Below are 17,841 nucleotides of genomic sequence, written 5' to 3'. Positions count from 1 at the left end.
AAAGGATCAAAACCAGTCACTCTGTTAATGCAGTGCAAAAGGATGAAAACCAAGTCACTCTGTTAATGCAGTGCAAAAGGATCAAAACCAAGTCACTCTGTTAATGCAGTGAAAAGGATCAAAACCAGTCACTCTGTTAATGCAGTGCAAAAGGATCAAAACCAAGTCACTCTGTTAATGCAGTGAAAAGGATCAAAACCAGTCACTCTGTTAATGCAGTGAAAAGGATGAAAACCAAGTCACTCTGTTAATGCAGTGCAAAAGGATCAAAACCAAGTCACTCTGTTAATGCAGTGAAAAGGATCAAAACCAGTCACTCTGTTAATGCAGTGCAAAAGGATCAAAACCAAGTCACTCTGTTAATGCAGTGCAAAAGGATCAAAACCAAGTCACTCTGTTAATGCAGTGAAAAGGATCAAAACCAGTCACTCTGTTAATGCAGTGCAAAAGGATCAAAACCAAGTCACTCTGTTAATGCAGTGCAAAAGGATCAAAACCAAGTCACTCTGTTAATGCAGTGCAAAAGGATCAAAACCAAGTCACTCTGTTAATGCAGTGAAAAGGATCAAAACCAAGTCACTCTGTTAATGCAGTGCAAAAGGATGAAAACCAAGTCACTCTGTTAATGCAGTGCAAAAGGATCAAAACCAGTCACTCTGTTAATGCAGTGCAAAAGGATCAAAACCAAGTCACTCTGTTAATGCAGTGCAAAAGGATCAAAACCAAGTCACTCTGTTAATGCAGTGCAAAAGGATCAAAACCAAGTCACTCTGTTAATGCAGTGCAAAAGGATGAAAACCAAGTCACTCTGTTAATGCAGTGCAAAAGGATCAAAACCAAGTCACTCTGTTAATACAGTGCAAAAGGATCAAAACCAAGTCACTATGTTAATGCAGTGCAAAAGGATCAAAACCAAGTCACTCTGTTAATACAGTGCAAAAGGATGAAAACCAAGTCACTCTTTTAATGCAGTGCAAAAGGATCAAAACCAAGTCACTCTGTTAATACAGTGCAAAAGGATGAAAACCAGTCACTCTGTTAATGCAGTGCAAAAGGATCAAAACCAAGTCACTCTGTTAATGCAGTGCAAAAGGATCAAAACCAAGTCACTCTGTTAATGCAGTGAAAAGGATCAAAACCAAGTCACTCTGTTAATGCAGTGAAAAGGATCAAAACCAAGTCACTCTGTTAATGCAGTGCAAAAGGATCAAAACCAAGTCACTCTGTTAATGCAGTGCAAAAGGATCAAAACCAAGTCACTCTGTTAATGCAGTGCAAAAGGATCAAAACCAAGTCACTCTGTTAATGCAGTGAAAAGGATCAAAACCAAGTCACTCTGTTAATGCAGTGCAAAAGGATCAAAACCAAGTCACTCTGTTAATGCAGTGCAAAAGGATCAAAACCAGTCACTCTGTTAATGCAGTGCAAAAGGATCAAAACCAAGTCACTCTGTTAATGCAGTGCAAAATGATCAAAACCAAGTCACTCTGTTAATGCAGTGCAAAAGGATCAAAACCAAGTTACTCAGTTAACCCATTTTGGCCTGACGTCGAAATTTAAAAAAGGTCTTGAAATACCTATGTTTCTATATCAGTGGTGCTCAATATTTCATGTCAAGGAACCCACATTTTTTATGTAAGAGGCCGCTGAACCCCATCTAAAAATATGTTGTTCCAGGGACCCCCCCCCCCCCCCCCCCCAGAAGCAAAGATTGATTGAGTTAAAAACATTTTTTCTAAAAAAAAAATATATTCCAAATTTGTGCCATTTTCACGATTTTTCAAAAATAGCTAAATTATAACATAATCTTTAAAACACCAAAAGGGGGTTCCCGCCCAGAATGGGTTAATGCAGTGCAAAAGCAACTTGTACGCTGCGAGGTTGCAAATAGGAAAAGACTGAACTTCACTCTACACACATATTCAACACAACAGAATTCAAGTTGTATTTTTTTTACGTAGTGTTTTATTGTTTCGAAGCACTAAAAAACAATGTTCAGAACCATGTTCCAAGCCACAACAAAAGTCCCAGATGTCTTCCGGCCGGCGGGATATTTTTTTTTTTTGCATCTGTGTTGCTCGTTGGATGCTGTGCTGTTTCTCTAGTTATTATGGTTTTGAGGCCCGTCGTAAAAACGTCCTGAGATTCTGTCCTGGTTTTTACAGTCCTGGTGAGTGAATGAGTTCCACAGACACATCCCTGGAAAGGAGGAAACGTGTGTAGTTGTGGAAGTTAAGCCATTTTGACCTGAGGACGATTCTAAAAATGTCTTCTAATTCCTGACAGTTTTCTGAAAAACCCATGTTTCTATGTCAGTGGTTCTCAAACATTTTCATGTCAAGGACCCCCAGAATTATATGTATTTGGCCGTCGACCCCCATCTGAAAATATGTTGTTCCAGAGACCCCTCAGAAGCAAAGATTTGAGTTAAAAACTTGCTCTGAAAGAATATATATATTCAAAGATTTCAGGCACATTTTCACGAATTTTCAAAAATAGCAGACCTACAAGCTTGTAGCGCGGCACTCGGTGCCGCGCTATGAGCTTGTAGATCTGCTATTTTTCAATGGCTAAAGCATAACATAATGCTTTAAAACAGCAAAAGGGGTTCCCGCCGAGAATGGGTTAAGCCATTCAGACCGGTCGATTCTCTACTTAAATCCGGAGCGTTTTCATGAAAACCTACGTTTTCTAATTCTATATCAGTGGTTCTCAAAAAAATGTTCACGTCAAGGACTCTCAAAAGTATATGTAATTGGCCGCCGACCCCCCCCATCGCAAAATATGTCGTTCCAGCCAGGGACCCCCCCCCCCCCACACTCCAAGAAGCAATGGTATGAGTTAAAAAACGTTCGCTCTGAAATAATATATATTCAAAGATGCAACGTTTTAACGATAAAAATAAAGAAATAGCAGATCTGCAAGCTCGTAGGAGCTATTTTTTTACGACAGCTACAGTTTAAAATAACGGTTGAAGGTTGGTTAAAAAGCTACGAGGCGACACAGACGCGTTCCAGGTCTCAATGGGTTAAACAAATGTCACACAATAGGACACTTCCTGTGTTTTTTCCACCGAGGATAAATCAGGGCTATTCTGGGAGCGTCTGTAACTTTGTGATATCACTGATACTAAGTAGAACATCCTTCCCTCGCAGAGCTGTGTCCTCAGTCCTTCCTCACAGAGCTGTGTCCTCAGTCCTTCCTCACAGAGCTGTGTCCTCAGTCCTTCCCTCGCAGAGCCGTGTCCTCAGTCCTTCCTCACAGAGCTGTGTCCTCAGTCCTTCCTCACAGAGCTGTGTCCTCAGTCCTTCCTCACAGAGCCGTGTCCTCAGTCCTTCCCTCGCAGAGCTGTGTCCTCAGTCCTTCCCTCGCAGAGCTGTGTCCTCAGTCCTTCCCTCGCAGAGCTGTGTCCTCAGTCCTTCCTCACAGAGCTGTGTCCTCAGTCCTTCCTCGCAGAGCCGTGTCCTCAGTCCTTCCTCACAGAGCTGTGTCCTCAGTCCTTCCTCACAGAGCTGTGTCCTCAGTCCTTCCTCACAGAGCTGTCTTCTACATCCTGACAGTTTTCTGAAAAAGCTATCTTTCTTTTTTTATTTTCAAAAATAGCAGACCTACAAGCTCATAGCGCGCCACTCGGTGGCGCGCTATGAGCTTGTAGATCTGCTATTTTTCAATAGCTTAACATAAGCATAACATAATGCTAACACCAAAAGGGGTTCCCGCCCAAAATGGGTTAAATTAACATTGATTTTACTGTATAAGTTTGCGTCCCAGAGATGGAAATGCCATTCAACGAGGGTCTGTAGACTAATATTATGCACGTCAAACTGGGGGGTCCTTGAAATTAAACGGGTTGAGAATCACTGCTATCGCCGTACAAATCTTCTCGTATGGGGGTCCATGGTATCTCTTTTCAAATGGGGGTCCGCAGACTAATTAGTGTCAATTCGGGGGTCCTTGACATGACAACGTTTGGGAACCACTGCCCTAATTCAAGCATAGTGGGGGGGAAAATGTATTTGAAATATTACATTAACCCATTCTGGGCGGGAACCCCTTTTGGTGTTAGCTATTGAAAAATAGCAGATCTACAAGCTCATAGCGCGCCACCGAGTGGCGTGCTACGAGCTTGTAGGTCTGCTATTTTTGAAAAATCGAAGAACAACTGACATAGAAACATAGCTTTTTCAGAAAACTGTCAGGATGTAGAAGACATTTATAGAATCTGATCTCAGGTCAGAATGGGTTAAGCAAGAACAAAAAGCATGGCAGTACATCACATACATACAAAGTATAGTTATCATGAATCATACGTAAGCTAAGAACGTAACAGTGGAATATCTATATAATTAAACTATGCATATATACTATATAATGCTAAGTCTACATAAAATGCTATAAGTCTGGCCTAGGCCATGGCTCAGTGGTCCAGGCACCTTGGCTGGTGATCCAGTCTGGCAGTGTGCCGCAGGTTCGACTCCCGATCCCGACGGCCTTTACTGCATGTCATCCCCCCCCCATCTCTCTCCCCATTTCCTGTCAGCCTACTGTCTGTCCCTCCATAAAAAATATAAAAAAAAGGCGAAAGCCACAAAAAAACATAAAAAAAATGTTTGTATACGCCTGTAGGAGGTCAAGGCTAGGTCAAGTGCTACGGAACGTGCTATGGCCTTAGTTTTCTGCCCCTCAATGTCGTAACTCTGTCTTCCTCTATGGGCTCTGGGCGTGGGGCTAATGCACCGTGCAGATGTTCCATGTCACGCTTCCCAAACATTGTAGCATAAAACCCTGGACGAGAACAACAAACCCTTGACCCTGGCCTTGGCCCCCGACGTTGTTGTTTATGCTAGTTTGCTCCCTTGAGCTTGTTCGGCCCAGTTGAGGTCACAGGGGGTCAAATTGTGCTTTTGGGGGTTTGAAGTCATGGTAACAGCTGAGCCACGTACGTACGCACGTTGACTCGTGACGACAGCTGTGTTGCCGAAGTGTCCCCGAGAAAGATGGTGCTGGAGCCAGTGAACAGTGGTGGAAGAAAAGAAAAGCAAGCATAAAACATTAAAATAATAGCAGTAATGCAATACAGTGGAGGACATGAATAACAAGGAATTTAAAAGATCAACTAAAAGCAAGAGTGTGGAAGTATAGGTCTTGAGCTGTGCTTTAAAAATGGTTGTCGAAGGAAGGTACAGTGGGAGTTTGTTCCACGCCGTCGGCCCCTAGAAGCAGAAAGCTGCTTCACCGTGTTTTTTAGTTGCCATTTATTTTAGGGCACAGCGAGCAGGCCAGCAGTGGAAGACCTGAGGGGGCGGTTTGGGACATATTTAGGCAGGCAGTCATGTAGGTAGGAAGGTTTGGGACATATTTAGGCAGGCAGTCATGTAGGTAGGAAGGTTTGGGACATATTTAGGCAGGCAGTCATGCAGGTAGGAAGGTTTGGGACACATTTAGGCAGGCAGTCATGTAGGTAGGAAGGTTTGGGACATATTTAGGCAGGCAGTCATGTAGGTAGGAAGGTTTGGGACATATTTAGGCAGGCAGTCATGTAGGTAGGAAGGTTTGGGACATATTTAGGCAGGCAGTCATGTAGGTAGGAAGGTTTGGGACATAGTTAGGCAGGCAGTCATGTAGGTAGGAAGGTTTGGGACATATTTAGGCAGGCAGTCATGTAGGTAGGAAGGTTTGGGACATATTTAGGCAGGCAGTCATGTAGGTAGGAAGGTTTGGGACATATTTAGGCAGGCAGTCATGTAGGTAGGAAGGTTTGGGACATATTTAGGCAGGCAGTCATGTAGGTAGGAAGGTTTGGGACATATTTAGGCAGGCAGTCATGTAGGTAGGAAGGTTTGGGACATATTTAGGCAGGCAGTCATGTAGGTAGGAAGGTTTGGGACATATTTAGGCAGGCAGTCATGTAGGTAGGAAGGTTTGGGACATATTTAGGCAGGCAGTCATGTAGGTAGGAAGGTTTGGGACATATTTAGACAGGCAGTCATGTAGGTAGGAAGGTTTGGGACATATTTAGGCAGGCAGTCATGTAGGTAGGAAGGTTTGGGACATATTTAGGCAGGCAGTCATGTAGGTAGGAAGGTTTGGGACATATTTAGGCAGGCACTCATGTAGGTAGGAAGGTTTGGGACATATTTAGGCAGGCAGTCATGTAGGTAGGAAGGTTTGGGACATATTTAGGCAGGCAGTCATGTAGGTAGGAAGGTTTGGGACATATTTAGGCAGGCAGTCATGTAGGTAGGAAGGTTTGGGACATATTTAGGCAGGCAGTCATGTAGGTAGGAAGGTTTGGGACATATTTAGGCAGGCAGTCATGTAGGTAGGAAGGTTTGGGACATATTTAGGCAGGCAGTCATGTAGGTAGGAAGGTTTGGGACATATTTAGGCAGGCAGTCATGTAGGTAGGAAGGTTTGGGACATATTTAGGCAGGCAGTCATGTAGGTAGGAAGGTTTGGGACATATTTAGGCAGGCAGTCATGTAGGTAGGAAGGTTTGGGACATATTTAGGGCAGGCAGTCATGTAGGTAGGAAGGTTTGGGACATATTTAGGCAGGCAGTCATGTAGGTAGGAAGGTTTGGGACATATTTAGGCAGGCAGTCATGTAGGTAGGAAGGTTTGGGACATATTTAGGCAGGCAGTCATGTAGGTAGGAAGGTTTGGGACATATTTAGGCAGGCAGTCATGTAGGTAGGAAGGTTTGGGACATATTTAGGCAGGCAGTCATGTAGGTAGGAAGGTTTGGGACATATTTAGGCAGGCAGTCATGTAGGTAGGAAGGTTTGGGACATATTTAGGCAGGCAGTCATGTAGGTAGGAAGGTTTGGGACATATTTAGGCAGGCAGTCATGTAGGTAGGAAGGTTTGGGACATATTTAGGCAGGCAGTCATGTAGGTAGGAAGGTTTGGGACATATTTAGGCAGGCAGTCGTGTAGGTAGGAAGGTTTGGGACATATTTAGGCAGGCAGTCGTGTAGGTAGGAAGGTTTGGGACATATTTAGGCAGGCAGTCGTGTAGGTAAGAAGGTTTTGGACATATTTAGGCAGGCAGTCGTGTAGGTAGGAAGGTTTGGGACATATTTAGGCAGGCAGTCATGTAGGTAGGAAGGTTTGGGACATATTTAGGCAGGCAGTCGTGTAGGTAGGAAGGTTTGGGACATATTTAGGCAGGCAGTCATGTAGGTAGGAAGGTTTGGGACATATTTAGGCAGGCAGTCATGTAGGTAGGAAGGTTTGGGACATATTTAGGCAGGCAGTCATGTAGGTAGGAAGGTTTGGGACATATTTAGGGCAGGCAGTCATGTAGGTAGGAAGGTTTGGGACATATTTAGGGCAGGCAGTCATGTAGGTAGGAAGGTTTGGGACATATTTAGGCAGGCAGTCATGTAGGTAGGAAGGTTTGGGACATATTTAGGCAGGCAGTCATGTAGGTAGGAAGGTTTGGGACATATTTAGGCAGGCAGTCATGTAGGTAGGAAGGTTTGGGACATATTTAGGCAGGCAGTCATGTAGGTAGGAAGGTTTGGGACATATTTAGGCAGGCAGTCATGTAGGTAGGAAGGTTTGGGACATATTTAGGCAGGCAGTCATGTAGGTAGGAAGGTTTGGGACATATTTAGGCAGGCAGTCATGTAGGTAGGAAGGTTTGGGACATATTTAGGCAGGCAGTCATGTAGGTAGGAAGGTTTGGGACATATTTAGGCAGGCAGTCATGTAGGTAGGAAGGTTTGGGACATATTTAGACAGGCAGTTATGTAGGTAGGAAGGTTTGGGACATATTTAGGCAGGCAGTCATGTAGGTAGGAAGGTTTGGGACATATTTAGGCAGGCAGTCATGTAGGTAGGAAGGTTTGGGACATATTTAGGCAGGCAGTCATGTAGGTAGGAAGGTTTGGGACATATTTAGGCAGGCAGTCATGTAGGTAGGAAGGTTTGGGACATATTTAGGCAGGCAGTCATGTAGGTAGGAAGGTTTGGGACATATTTAGGCAGGCAGTCATGTAGGTAGGAAGGTTTGGGACATATTTAGGCAGGCAGTCATGTAGGTAGGAAGGTTTGGGACATATTTAGGCAGGCAGTCATGTAGGGAAGGTTTGGGACATATTTAGGCAGGCAGTCATGTAGGTAGGAAGGTTTGGGACATATTTAGGCAGGCAGTCATGTAGGTAGGAAGGTTTGGGACATATTTAGGCAGGCAGTCATGTAGGTAGGAAGGTTTGGGACATATTTAGGCAGGCAGTCATGTAGGTAGGAAGGTTTGGGACATATTTAGGCAGGCAGTCATGTAGGTAGGAAGGTTTGGGACATATTTAGGCAGGCAGTCATGTAGGTAGGAAGGTTTGGGACATATTTAGGCAGGCAGTCATGTAGGTAGGAAGGGGCGAGACCATTGAGAGCTTTATAAACAAGTAAAATAATTTTAAAATCAATCCTAAAAACAACCGGAAGCCAATGCAGATGTACTGGAGCGAATGAACAGTGATGGGAAAAAGTATTCCAATAATGCAATATAGAAATACTCTGTTACAAGTAAAAGTCCGGAATTCAAAATGTATTTGAGTATGTATTTAAAGTGTCATAAGTGAAAGTACTCACTGTGAAGAATATGTCCCGGTTTTCAAATGGTTACAAATCTTTTTTGGAAATAGCAGATCTACAAGCTCACAATGCGTCAAGTCGCGACACGTTGTGAGCTTGTAGATCGGCTACTTTGAAATGGCCTGAAATGTATACAGGCAGATTGTGCTGTTTACTTTCTATGTAGTTTACCTTTAAGCCTTGTATGTGTAATGGAGACCAATGTTCCTTTGACTAATTAGTAATTCTCCTCACCTGGGCAGCCTCTCCACTCACCAGGGTAGATAATGAGGTGATTAGTTTGGTCAGAGTCAGTTCAGTTCAAGCCAGCACATTGTCAAGAGCTCACTCACTACATGTTGAGTTAGGGTGCACTCACACGGTTCATGCAATTCTCGTGCTCGTTGGGTGTTGTGTCATGGCCGCCCAATGTATTGCCAATGGAGGTCACATGGTTTGACCCAACATTGTGTTGTGTGAGGGGGAGGGGCGGACGACTGCGCCCCTCCCCCTCACACAACACAATGTTGGGTCAAACCATGTGACCTCCATTGGAAATGCATTGGGCCGCTGGGCGGCCATGACACAACACCCAACGAGCACAGAGAATTGCATGAAAGGTGTGAGCTCAGCCTTAACCCTTTCTCTCAGGCCTTGGACAGGATAAGTCTTTTTACTGTTCTGCCCTTACTATACGTTGGTGTATGGCTTGGCAGACAGTTAACGTAGTTAGGAACTTTATTGGGAACTATGTTAACTGTCTGCCAAGCCATACACCAACGTATAGTAAGGGCAGAACACAGATACATAGCAGATCTACAAGCTCGTAGCGCGGCACCGAGTGCCGTGCTACGAGCTTGTAGATCTGCTATTTTTTTAAAAATCCCTGGTCCCTGGAACAACATATTTTCAGATGGGGGTCCGCGGCCAAATACAGATCATTCTGGGGGTCCTTGACATGAAAAAGGTTGAGCACCACTGACATAGAAACATTTTTTCAGAAAAATGTCCAGGATTTAGAAGACATTTGTAGAATCATCCTCAGGTCTAAATGGGTTAATGTGTGATTTGTAATAATAATAATAATAATAATCAAAATCTACAAAGTACGTTTTCAAATAAATGGAGTGGAGTAAAATATTTGCCTCTGAGATGTAGTGTGTAAAAGTACTGGAAAATTGGAAATACTCAAGCAAAGTAAAAGTAAGTACAGTACTTAAGTAAATGTACTTAGTTACTTTCCACCACTTGCGAATGAACACATTGTAGTGTTATGAATGGAGACAGCAGGGCGTTGCATGCTATACCTCTTATTGTGTGTGTGTGTGTGTGTGTGTGTGTGTGTGTGTGTGTGTGTGTGTGTGTGTGTGTGTATTACAGTGTATATACAATGGGGTCAGTATGCCGTGAAGCTGCATTAGCAAATGGAAAGCTTGTCTGACATGCGTTTGAAATAGAAGAGGGTATGGTGTGTGTGTGTGTGTGTCTGTGTCTGTGCGTGCGTGCGTGCGTGTACCTCACAATGATCTTCATTGTGAGGTGATGAGTGGAGAGTAGCATAATAATTTCTGTAGATTAGGGGTGTGAAAAATAAAGATATTTCCTATAATCTATTTGTTTTTGTTGAGGTTTTTCTTTCACTCTACTTGCTAGATTGAAGTAACTAATCTAACTGCGCTCATGATTTTGGCTAAAGTTAGGGGCGAAAAAATCATTTATAAATGTATCAAAGTTACTGGCTATTCTTATTTTTTTACGCCTATCCTAAGATATGTGTCACATAGTCATTCTCTCTTTTCTCCAGCAAATCACCCCGGTCAGAGAAGCTGGCCGCTCATCTGTTCGAGGTGGACGAAGACGTGGAAAAAGATGAGGTAAGAAGTGATCGTTAACCAGGTTTTGGAAAAAGCCATTTAAACGCTCTCTGGTAGAAACGCGATCCTTTTTCCAAATCACACTTGATGTTGCTCAATTAATAATTAATAATAAACTTTATTTGTATAGCACCTTTCATACATAAATGCGACTCAAAGTGCTTCACAGGGCAGGACACAAAAATAGAATACAATAAAACACAGTCAAGTAGTTAAAATGATAAAACAATGGCAAAGAACAAAATAAAAGTATAAAAACATAGAGAAAAAATAAATAAAAACACAACATGCAGCAAATCAGTCAGGACAGAGTAGGAACGCAGATATTAAAACTCAATTAAAAGCAAGAGTGAAGAGGTGAGTCTTGAGTTGAGATTTAAAAATGTCTACAGAGGGTGCGTGTCTGAGCTGGAATGGTAATTTATTCCAGGCTGTTGGGCCGTAGAAGCAAAAAGCTGCATCACCATATCGGATCAATTACTGCCGTTGTGATCCGTCATACTGTCATACTGTCATACTGCTGTAGGCCTTGACGGTTGACCCATTTAGACAGACCTGAGGTCCATTCTACAGATTCCTTCTGAATCCTGACAGTTTTCTGAAAAACCCATGTTTCTATGTCAGTGGTTCTCGAACATGTTTGTGTCAAGGAACCCCAAAAATATATGTAATTGAACTCCGACCCCCATCTGAAAATATTTCTCCCAGAAGCAAAGGTATGAGTTAAAAACGTTCACTGTGGCGCCCGCTGGCCTAGCGGTCCAGGCGCATCATGCCACTTATAGGCTCTGGCCTGACAGCGCGCCACGTGTTCGAGTCCCGTTCATGACCACCTTTGCTGCAGGTCTCTCTCCCTCTTTCCTGTCCGTCTTCACTTGATACTATCAAAAAAGGCAGAATAGCCAAAAACAAATCTTAAAAAAAAAAAAGTTCACTGTGAAAGAATATATATTCAAAGATTTGTGCCACATTTTAACGATTTTTCAAAAAAATAGCAGATCTACAAGCTCATAGCGCGGCACCAAGTGCCGCGCTATGAGCTTGTAGATCTGCTATTTTTCAAAGCTAAAGTATAACATAATCCTTAAAACACCAAAAGGGGTGTCCCATCCTGAACGGGTTAAACAACCCAACCCTCGTTGGTAGTATTAAAAAAAACTATTCACAATTTAGGCACAGACGCTCTCAACACGTTACCTCCCAGCCCTCCAGGCCAAAGGGTGGCGCTATAGTGCCAGTGAAATCTGCATTATAAGCGTACAAGACGGGTGACTTCCGCCCGCCCCGGAAGTGATAGGATTCGAACCGCCGACCCAGGGATCATTGGACGACCTGCTCTACCTCCTGAGACACAGCTGCCCTATTAGCTTGGATTCCCCATCGATGATGTCACTGGTGGACGGGTTTCTGAACTGCCCGCAGCCCTCCTATGAGACACAGGCCGAGTAGAAAGAAGCTATTTTGTGGTCCTATAAATTTGGATATTTATTTGTTTGTTTTGTTTGTTTTAATCCAAAGGGCCACCCTTTATTTCAGCATAGCATATTATGGTACATGGCAAAACCTCCCTTTACATTTCCCAGCGGCCTGACTGGCTTGTTGCTGTTATGCTGGCAGATGTCGACGCACGCACGCACGCACGCACGCACGCACGCACGCACGCACGCACGCACGCACGCACGCACGCACGCACGCACGCACGCACGCACGCACGCACGCACGCACGCACACACACACACACACACACACACACACACACCTCTCTCTCTCTCTCTCTCTCTCTCTCTCTATCTATCAGACAGAGCATCGCTCTCTGTGACATCTCTAGATTGAGAGAGGTCACTCTCACAACATGATACACCGGCCCGATAATTACCTTGCTTCAGGAATTGATCGGATTATAAAGGCTGTTGACCTTTTAGTGGCCGGTCAGGATGTGGTGGTTGGAAAGGCCCTGGAGACGGTCTGCAGCGCTGAGTTTAACGCCTTCAGGACAGCACACATCTTTTGGTGTTTTAAGCATTATGTTATACTGTAGCTGTTGGAAAAATAGCAGATTTACAAGCTCATAGCGCTACGAGCTTTGGATATATATTCATTCACTCACATCTTTGCTTCTGGGGGGGGGGGGGGGGGGGGGTGTCCCTGGAACAACATATTTTCAGATAGGTGCCAAATACGGATAATTAAGGGGGTTCCTTGACGTGAAAATTGTTGAGCACCACAGACGTGTGCGTGTGTGCGTGCGTGCGTGCGTGCGTGCGTGCGTGCGTGCGTGCGTGCGTGCGGGGGCCCCACAAGTATAGTAATGTCCTACTACTGGTAGTAAAGTCGAACTTGAGAAATATAACATTTTGAGGAAATTATGAGGAACATTTTCCTGGTCTTCTCTCAAAATAAATTGTAGTTTTATGGCATTCAGCGTACATTTGGGAAATGGTTCATGTTGGCGTCAGAGTTAACTTACTCATGTATTTTCTTGTAGAGGTTAGGTTTTGGGGTTTGAGTTTAATGCCTGATTCATACTTGCATTAGTTTCTGCTATTTTTGTAGATCTGCTTTTTTCCTTAGATCTGCTCAATCAATCTCAATCATCAGCTATTTTTCTAACTTCAGGGCTAGAGTTTGAAAATGTCAAAAACATTTTTTAGAAAAAATAACATTTTAGGACGTACACAAAATGTACGTCCTAAAATGTTAACGTAATCACAAGCGTATAATGTAAGCGTGTGCGTGCGCGTTTGGTCAAGTGACACACACACACACACACACACACACACACACACACACACACGTATACAGTGTGTGTTCAAGCCCACATCAATGCAAAGGGAGTGCGTCATTGTCTCTTGTTGTTGTGTTTTGCGCCGGCCGCGCCGCCACGCCCCAATGCGACGTTCCCCCCCCTGTCCTAATTACCTCGTTACCTCCAACAGGACACAGCCTCGCTGGGCGCCCAGAAGGGAGGGGTCTCCAAGCACGGCTGGCTGTACAAAGGAAACATGAACAGCGCCATCAGCGTCACCATGAGGGTGAGTGTTTCACCACCTTCACACTAAACTACACTACCCACAGTGCATCTGGACTGGAGTCAACCTCAGTGAGTGCACGGCAGCGTTGATTTCTGTCGACTAATACTATGACGAAAAATGCTCGTCGACTACCTTTTTTCACTGACGAAAACTAAATGGAAACTAAATGAAAACTAAGCTACGATGACTAAAACTAAGACTAAATATGTTGACAATTTCGTCAACAAAAAAAACTAGACTAAAATGTTAGGAAGGGACTAGTGGACAAGAGAGCCAGTATAAGTCATGTTACACATTGTTGCATGCTGCAAATAGCTGATCTACAAGCTCACAACGTGTCGCGCTGTGACATGTTGTAAGCTTGTAGATCGGCTATTTCACTCTGGACCCCCTGGGACTCCTTCAGTGACCCCTGGGGGTCACCCCACTCTGGGACCCTCTGCCCCACACATGCACTTGTCATGTTACTGTGGAGATTACTCATGTTTACAACCACATTATAGTTTGTATAGTAAGTAGTCGTTCCTCTACATTCGTGCGGTTACGTTACGATGTAGTAAAGCCTCTACTTTTCAATCATGTGTTTAAATACCGGGACATTTTCATTCTCATGTCACCATACAACATCTATATTGGTCTTTCTTCTACAGTAGCCTGTGGTTTGGAGTGGATTCTCTCCTATGTTTTTATTTCCCACGCCCTGTCCTCCACTACGAGGTATTTTTAGAGAAAAGAGAGGCCCATTTGGTTTGTTTATGTTCTCCCAGAGCCATAGAGTAGACCGAGTTACGACAACTCTGTTCACTTCATGGGGCTTCAGTCCAATGGAGGCTCTCCTACATAGACTTCTATTGGTCACTTCATGGGGCTTCAGTCCAATGGAGGCTCTTCTACATAGACTTATATTGGTCACTTCATGGGGCTTCAGTCCAATGGAGGCTCTCCTACATAGACTTCTATTGGTCACTTCATGGGGCTTCAGTCCAATGGAGGCTCTTCTACATAGACTTATATTGGTCACTTCATGGGGCTTCAGTCCAATGGAGGCTCTTCTACATAGACTTATATTGGTCACTTCATGGGGCTTCAGTCCAATGGAGGCTCTCCTACATAGACTTCTATTGGTCACTTCATGGGGCTTCAGTCCAATGGCGGCTCTCCTACATAGACTTCTATTGGTCACTTCATGGGGCTTCAGTCCAATGGAGGCTCTTCTACATAGACTTATATTGGTCACTTCATGGGGCTTCAGTCCAATGGAGGCTTTTCTACATAGACTTCTATTGGTCACTTCATGGGGCTTCAGTCCAATGGAGGCTCTCCTACATAGACTTCTATTGGTCACTTCATGGGGCTTCAGTCCAATGGAGGCTCTCCTACATAGACTTCTATTGGTCACTTCATGGGGCTTCAGTCCAATGGAGGCTCTCCTACATAGACTTCTATTGGTCACTTCATGGGGCTTCAGTCCAATGGAGGCTTTTCTACATATTTATTTATTTGACAGGGACAAAGCTCATTAATCAACATGTCAGTTTTCACCTCAATGTAAATGGGCCAGAGTTAGCCAAAGCTAATTTCCATCTGTAGTCCCTGGGCAGGCTCTTAAAAAATGTATGATAAAATAAAGACAGTGTATAGTGTGCCAGCACACAACACCATGCGTTGATGCCATGTGTGCAATGTGCTAGCACCCAACACTGTCCGTACAAAACACAATACAATACAGATAAAAGAAAGACAGAGTGTAGTGTGCCAGCACACAACACCATGCGTTGATGCCATGTGTGCATATGTGCTAGCACCCAACACTATGTCCATACACAAATACAATACAGTACACTACAGGAACAGATCAACATGGTACAGGGGACAGAACAACTACATAGTGAAGTGAATAATGACACCGGTGAGTACTAAGTACTAAGTAGACTTCTATTGGTCACTTCATGGGGCTTCAGTCCAATGGAGGCTCTCCTACATAGACTTCTATTGGTCACTTCATGGGGCTTCAGTCCAATGGAGGCTCTCCTACATAGACTTCTATTGGTCACTTCATGGGGCTTCAGTCCAATGGCAGCTCTCCTACATAGACTTCTATTGGCTTCATATATATATATATTGAGAATGGGGTCAACAAATGGGGACAAGTCCTGGACCGGAAGTTGGCAGAAATGCATTGGACTCAGGGCAACAGACCAGCTTTAATGATCTTAAATCCCTTTATTTTAGATCGTATTTTAGTAATAGTACAACATAAACATTACAGCGACTTTAGTTGTCACGTGTACAATACTTTAAAACAGTTGTCATGTTGCACACATGCCTAAAAGGTCTCTTATTTGCGCTGGCCCTCGTTGAAAACAATGTATTTCCAACTCCATCTTGTCCCTCTCCATCCAGGCTGCATGTGAACAGCGCTCGAGCGCTCAATTTTTCCGACCCCTCAATGTCGTAACTCTGTCTGACTCTATGGCTCTGGTTTATGTTCCTCCCCAGTCCTTCAAGAGAAGGTACTTCCATCTGGCCCAGCTGGGAGACGGTTCCTATAACCTGAACTTCTACAAGGATGAGAAGACCTCCAAGGAGCCCAAAGGAACCATCTTCCTGGACTCCTGCATGGGCGTTGTTCAGGTACACCATGGGTTCTCAATCCGTGGGTCGCGACCCCTCGGGGGTCGCCAAATTATTTTGAGGGGTCCCCAAATTATATAAAAAAAAAAAAAAGGATTAATTTTGCTGGAAAATGGAAATGAAGAGTTTACATGGTACATGCATAAACTTTCTACGGCTATAGCAGGGATTCTCATTTCAAGGACCCCCAGTTTGACATGCATTAGTCTATGGACCCCCATTTAATGGCATTTCTATCTCTGGGACCCCAATTTATATTGTAAAATCAACGTTAATTTAACTCTGAGAGTGTAACGGGTCCATTTGGTTCCATTTGTACACTCAGAGTTACAGACCCATAAGGGTCCATTTGGTTCCTGACTATCATGTAGCTGGGGACCCCCTGGAACTCCCTCAAAGACCCCTGGGGGTCCCTGGAACTCCCTCAAGGCTCAAGGACCCCTGGGGATCCCTGGAACTCCCCTCAAGGACCCTTGGGGGTCCCTGGAACTCCCTGGAAGTCCCTCAAGGACCCCTGGGGATCCCTGGAACTCCCTCAAGGACCCCTGGGGATCCCTGGAACTCCCCTCAAGGACCCTTGGGGGTCCCTGGAACTCCCTGGAAGTCCCTCAAGGACCCCTGGGGATCCCTGGAACTCCCTCAAGGACCCTTGGGGGTCCCTGGAACTCCCTGGAAGTCCCTCAAGGACCCCTGGGGGTCCCTGGAACTCCCTCAAGGACCCCTGGGGGTCCCCGGACCCCACTTTGGGAACCACTGCGCTAGACCAGAGTCGGAACACTGAAGTTCAGTCCTTTAATTTTCAATTGTTTACCAAACAAAGTTCTCTGTGAACTCAACCAACTGTTACACAGAAACCTCTTCCAGTGAGTAAACCAGAACAGTTTCAGGGTGAATTAAACAAACAAGAGGATTCAGTCCCAGCTAGGCCACATCAAGGACCCCTGGGGGTCCCTGGAACCTCCGTCCCAGCTAGGCCACGTCAAGGACCCCTGGGGGTCCCTGGAACCTCAGTCCCAGCTAGGCCACGTCAAGGACCCCTGGGGGTCCCTGGAACCTCAGTCCCAGCTAGGCCACGTCAAGGACCCCTGGGGGTCCCTGGAACCTCAGTCCCAGCTAGGCCACGTCAAGGACCCACGTCAAGGGGTCCCTGGAACCTCAGTCCCAGCTAGGCCACATCAAGGACCCCTGGGGGTCCCTGGAACCTCAGTCCCAGCTAGGCCACATCAAGGACCCCTGGGGGTCCCTGGAACCTCAGTCCCAGCTAGGCCACATCATCCCTCAAGGCTTAAGAGACCTACCTAAACACAGGAGGAGTTCTCTAATCAGTCTGCAGGATTGCATACACAGGAGAGCGCATGGCATGATGCTGCACCCGACGGAGATGCAAATCTGTTCCTGAATAAAACCTGAATTCCTGTTCCTGAATATATGAGGCATATTGTGGGGGCTGAGTGAGTGGGTAGAAACGCCACCTGGGAATAGGAAGGTTGCCAAAACGCCACTTGTCCAAATGTGCTGACAGATTCTCGTTGGTACTCTTGCTGATGTTGAGCACTACACGTAACATTCTGGTGTAGCACCCGTCTAGAGCCTTCTGCAGGGTTGGCTTCAGGGTCCAGCATTCACCGCCATATAGGAGAACAGATTCTACCGTCGCGTTGAAGAAGCTGAGTTTGATTTGTCGCCATTTTTGACATGAACTCGTAGGCAGGGTGTGAAGTA

General features: G+C 44.9%; 1 protein-coding gene across 1 annotated transcript in view; it reads left to right on the top strand.

Annotated features, from left to right (window-relative positions):
- Positions 1–17,841, top strand: part of LOC306916877 (dedicator of cytokinesis protein 9-like) — a gene marked incomplete at both ends in the record, with an annotated part of 149,899 nt that overhangs the window by 31,515 nt on the left and 100,543 nt on the right. Inside the window, 3 exons of the mRNA XM_079494962.1 lie at positions 10,384–10,453; positions 13,390–13,485; positions 15,985–16,119. Coding sequence (XP_079351088.1) covers positions 10,384–10,453; positions 13,390–13,485; positions 15,985–16,119 — 301 coding nt within the window. The remainder of the gene's footprint in view (positions 1–10,383; positions 10,454–13,389; positions 13,486–15,984; positions 16,120–17,841) is intronic.

The sequence above is a fragment of the Electrona antarctica genome (assembly GCF_951216825.1).
Source record: "Electrona antarctica genome assembly, chromosome: 24".
NCBI classification, from domain to species: domain Eukaryota; kingdom Metazoa; phylum Chordata; class Actinopteri; order Myctophiformes; family Myctophidae; genus Electrona; species Electrona antarctica.
The sequence above is the reverse complement of the archived record's forward strand: the minus strand, read 5'-3'. Positions and strand labels throughout refer to the sequence as shown.